The following is a 5,489-nucleotide window of genomic DNA, read 5'->3' on the forward strand; positions in this document are numbered from 1 at the left end:
ACATGCATGAGAAAGCTGGACAATGAATAAGAAAGACTGAAGAAGAACTGATGCCTTTGAGTTATGGTGTTGGTGAGGAATATTGACTGTAGTAGACTTTCAGAAGCATGAACAAGCCTTCTTGGAGGAAGTACATCCAGAATGTTCCTTGGAGGCTAGGATGGTGAGATTTTGTCTCACATACCTTGGGCATGTTATCAGCAGGGAGCAGTCCCTGGTGAAGGACATCATGCCTGGTAAAGTAGAGGGTCAGGGAAAAAGAAGAAGCACCTCAACAAGATGGATTGACACAGTGGCTCCAGCGGTGAGCTTGAACATGACAATGACTGTGAGGATGGTGTGGGGTAGATCTACTCTGCCCTATAGTGTTTCTATGATCAGAATGGAATCGTCTTCACAGCAATGGGTTTAAATTCATAATACCTGGCACATAATGTGTGTGTGTACTATGTGCAACTCTCAACAATTATTATCTTTGTGGCACATGGACACACACATGGAGATATTTGCACATGGAAAGGTGCACACATGTAGTTATATAAGCCCATGCACACAGTGAGTGCACCCCCATGACACGGCATCACTCTCTGTACCAGCCTATGTTAGGCCTGAGTGGGCACCCGTAGCTATGAGCAGGGATGAGGAGATGCAACTATACTGGAATGCTTGGAGCTCAGACTCTCAATGTCCCTGCAGGGGATGAACACGCATGCACACATTTGCACATCCTCACATAAACATGTGTCTAGGTGTCAGGAGGGTTCAGTCCCTGGAGAAGGACATCATGCTTGGCAGAGTACAGGGTCAGCGGAAAAGAGGAAGACCCTCAACCAGGTAGATTGACACAGTGACTGCAACAAAGAGCTCAAGCATAACAACGATTGTAAGGATGCCCCAGGACCGGGCAGTGTTTTGTTCTGTTGTGCATAGGGTCACTATATGTCGGAAGCGACTCAACAGCACCTAACAACAACAGCAATAAGACGTGTGCACAGCTGGCCTACATCTGCCATGTGCACATGGGGACGCCTGGTTTAAGGCTGACACATCTTCTTGTTGTTAGGTTCTGTGGAGTCCGAGTTGCCTCTGACTCATAGCGGCCCTATGTACAACAGAATCAAACACTGCTAGGTGTTGTGAGCACTTGTGCATATTCCCACAAATGTGTGCACATGGTTTGCCAATGAATTGCTTTATTCAGAAGAGACCCCCAGGACTGTAGATGCTCCAGCTAAGCAGGAAGTTGGACTAGGAGGAGATCAGAGAAGCCACCATCAGAGAAATCTCCTGCTGACTGAGGAAGGAGAGGGAAGGGGCCAGGCATAAATCAGCCAGGCTTTGGCTTCTCATTCTGGGCAAGGATAGAAGGGGAGCCCCCGGCTTGTCTCTAGGATGGGAGAGAGGTATTTTCTTCATTCCCAGGGGACTTGGCCAGGGCAGGGAGTGGCAGTGTTAGAGAAGGAAGCTCAGCATTGGGTGGTGAGGCTTCTGGGGAAAGAGGCGGCTTTCAGCAGCTGGGGGTCTTCCCACTGCACTGCCCATTGGAGTAGTACTGGAACTTTTTATTATAGGTCTTCTGGTTTCTCGCCAAACAGTAGGCAGCACTTCTATCACATTGACACAGCTGGCTCTTGCAGAAGTCCTGTTTTGCTGAAATCACAAGAAAATAGACACGGGACAGGGGTTTTATATTTTATGACTTCTTCTGGGAACCCTGGAGGAGAAGACACAGTCCCTGTTCTCCAGAAGTTCCTAGATGGAGACAAGCACCTATGTTCAGATATTTCTGATTAATGGAGACAGGATTCCTGCCCTCAGGAAGATAGTTTCCAGTCTGATGGACACACAGTAGCCAAACACGGAGAGACTCTCTTACATGCCTTCCTAACTACCACTGTTTTCTTCTTCTTGCTAACAGATTTGTCCAGTGGGCCAAGTGCCCAGCCCCTGAGAATGGCTCCTGATTGATGTAAGCCAGCAAGTTTGCAGTGATTGATCTCTGGCTAACATGTGACCCCATTCTGGCCAATGAGTCACAGGAGAAGCTGCTGAGAACTTCTGGGAAGGATTATTTTCCTCCCTCAAAAGGGAGGTGTACAATGGGAAAGCCTCTTTTGGAGTGTGAGGCCATGATGCTTGGAGTTGCAGCTTGTGTCTTGACACCAAGAGTTAGATACTGCCAACATGGCAGAGCAGTATCTAACAATATTGACAATATGGTTGAGAAGCTGCCCCAGCCTGGCATTGCCCTCTTCCAGACTTCTTGTTATGCGAGACTCATACAACCCCACTATCCTGATGCTTGCAACTCAAAGCCTTCTGAAGATACATGATCCTATGGAGAGGTCATAATGGGCAAGATGATCCTAAAGCACTTCTGATCTTAAAGTACTGAAGGTGTTGAGTGAGAGTCCATGATTTTTAAAAATTCTGCTCATGGATCTGCTGTCTGAGGACATTGAGCAAAGCCTTCTAGCCACCAGCTCATCCTTCTCTTCCCCTTCAGAGCAAAACTTTCTCCAAAAAATTATCTGTACTTACTCTCTCTACTTCTTCATTTCCATTTATACCCCAACCCACTCCAGTCTGGCTTTGCCCTCACCACTTCATGGGGACAGCTCTCACTGAGCTCTTCCTGACCTTCCTGCCTCTAAATCCAAAGGATTCTTGACAATCCTTACCTTGGCAAACCCCTCTGTTAACCTGGCTCTTGTTAATCTTCTCCTCCTTTCTTGCAACCATCTTCTTACCAATTTTTTTGATCGTCCTTTGTCAGCTCTCCTCCTCCCTCTCTGATTATTCCTGCTCTATCTCCGTTCTGGGCCCTTCAGCATTAAACAGGTGATCATGTCCAGTTCTGCTGCTGACTCCTGATTTTATGCGTCCAGTGCAGACCCTTCCCCTGAGCTGCAAGTTCACACATCCAGCTGCCTGCTGGTCATCTCCTGGGTGTTCCAAGTCCCCTTCAACTCAATGTGTCCCAAACAAAACTCCTCCTCCTTCACCCCATGCCCCTGCCCAAGCCCTCTTCTTGTGGTCTTTATCTCAGTTGTGGTACTACCATCCATACAGTCACGTGCCCACTTAACACCTTCCTATTCTAACCCCCTACCCAGTCAATCACCAAACTCAGATATTTCTACCTCTCAAACGCATCTTAATTTCTTTTGTCCAACCCTTTCCATTTTGACCACCATTGTTTTATGTCAAAATCCTACTATCTCTTGGCTGGATTCCGGTAATAGGCTTCTCACAGGTCTCCCTTCCATCCTGCCTCCATCCACCCTGCAGCCACAGTGAGTCCCCAGAAATGCAAATCTCATGTCACTCTTTTGCTAATACCTCCTTCTTGCTTCAAGATGGAATCTTGGTGGTGCAATGGTTAAGTGCTTGGCTGCTAACTGAAAGGTTGGTGATTCGAACTCACCCAGTGTCTGCATGGGAGAAAAGACCTGGCAATCTGCTCTCATAAAGATTACAGCCTAGAAAACACTATTGGGAAGTTCTACTCTCTCACCTGGGGTTGCTATGAGTTGAAAATCAAGTTGATGGCACCAAAAAAGAACAACAGTTGCTTTAGGATAAAATCTAAATGGAACATGGCCACTAAGGCCTTACTTGATCTGTTGTTGCTGTTGTTAGCTGTCATTGAGTTGGACCCGAACTCATGGGAATCTCATGCACAAATGAATGAAACACTGCCTGGTCCTGTGTCAACCCCATGATTGCTTGTGGATCAGATTGTTGTGATCCACAGAGTTTTCATTGGCTGATTTTCAGAAGTAGATCACCAGACCTTTCTTCCTAGTCCATCTTACTCTGGAAAGTCCAGTGAAACCTGTTCAGCATCACAGCAACATGTAAGCCTTCACGAACAGATGGGTGGTGGCTGTGCATGCGGTGTATTGGCCAGGAATCAAACCTGCATGGAAGGTGAGAATTCTACCACTGAACCAACATTGCCCCTAATCGTCTTGATCTAGCCCCTTCCTATCTCTCCAGCATTGCCTCTCACCACTCCTCCTTTTCCCCACATGGCTCTGTTCAGCAACACAGAATTGCTTGCAGTTCCCCTGAGCACACTCCAGGTTTTTACTATGTTGTTGCCTCTTCCTGCCCTGCTCATCCACCTTGGCTATCCCTGCACAGTGTTTACGACTCAGCCTAGAGGCCACCACTTTCAGAAACCTCCCTTGAACTTCATGCTTTGTTAAGGGCTCCTTCTTTTTGTTTATTTCCTATTGGAGTCTTTACCATATTGTGCTTTCATTTTCTTTACCTCTCACTCAACTATGAGCCTTTGAGGCAGGGACAATATCCCTCTGTATTTCTATATCTGGTGCCCAGCCCAGTACTCAGCACAGTGGACACTGAATAAGGAAACCATGTGGGGTCATAGAACTGTGTCTTACCACAGACAATTTGGCTTCCACTCTTGGTAAACTTGTAATTCAGGAATTTGGTGCCACACCTACGTTTCTCCAGACGTTTATAGCAGCAGTCGTGTTCAGCGCAGCACCTGTGATGAGGATGTCCCATTGGGGTCACTTTCCCATGGCTCAAAGGAGCTAGCCTCCCCTGGCTCTCCCCTCCTTGACCCTGGAGAGACATGGTGACTCTGGAGCCTAGAGCAGAGTTTCCACCCTGCAGACTGCGGTTCCAGCCTCGACCCCCTGGGGTTATGTGCCAGAAGTGAGCAGAGGGGAGAGAGATGAAGAGTGGCCTCACCGATCTGTCGCATCTTTGGGGGATCCTTTACCACCAACACCACAGTGGCAACCATAGAAACCATAGCTGGATATAGGTTCCTTTCCTGTCACCAACCGGATCATTTTTCGGAAATCCAGTAAACTTCCCTGGACTTGCAGCAGGCCTGGAAGGAAACTGGTTGCTGATGGGGACTAGGCCCTGTGTCCTCCCTCCCTGCCCCTCTCTTCACTCCCTTTCTCCACCCTGCTGGTCTCTATCCCTCTCCCCCTTGGAGAGGCCTTGCTGCCATGGGAAGAAAAACTGGGAGAGGTGGGTGCTTCTTGCCCTGGCCTGTCCCCCTTAGGGTGAAGATCAGGGTCAGCTCTTACCCAAGGCCACGATTACTACCTACAGCAGGAGGGTCTTCATGCTGAGAGTTCTGTGAGGGAGAAGCGCAGGTGGGTTTTTTTAGATTCCTCTCCCAGGTGGTCCCAGATTCTTTCCTTGGCCCTGTGCTCTCCTGTTCACACTCAGCAACCCTGGAGAATGGGTTTTGCAAAAGTGACACCCTTCGTCACACACAAGGTGTACAGGAGAGACCTCCAGTGATGCATGCAGACATGCATGCCCTCCTGATTTCCCAGCTCCGTTGAACAGTTTCATGGACACAGAGGCCCTCAGAGCCAGCTAGACCCCACATAATACACTAATGAGATGCTCACAATCCTCTTCAGATGGAGAGTTCCTGGAAGGGTGGGACCAGGTTCTTCCCGACAAACAAGGAGTTTCCGAAGGTCAAA

General features: G+C 48.3%; 1 protein-coding gene across 1 annotated transcript; it reads right to left on the minus strand.

Moving 5' to 3' along the window:
- Positions 1–1,506: 1,506 nt before the first annotated feature.
- Positions 1,507–5,118, minus strand: LOC100672052 (phospholipase A2, membrane associated-like). Its single transcript, XM_003413122.3, is given in 4 exon segments — positions 1,507–1,650; positions 4,413–4,519; positions 4,729–4,873; positions 5,079–5,118. Coding segments are annotated over 4 exon segments (435 nt in total). The 3' UTR covers position 1,507.
- Between the last annotated feature and the right edge of the window lie 371 nt (positions 5,119–5,489).

The sequence above is a fragment of the Loxodonta africana genome, chromosome 3 (genome assembly GCF_030014295.1).
Source record: "Loxodonta africana isolate mLoxAfr1 chromosome 3, mLoxAfr1.hap2, whole genome shotgun sequence".
Classification (NCBI taxonomy): Eukaryota; Metazoa; Chordata; class Mammalia; order Proboscidea; family Elephantidae; genus Loxodonta; species Loxodonta africana.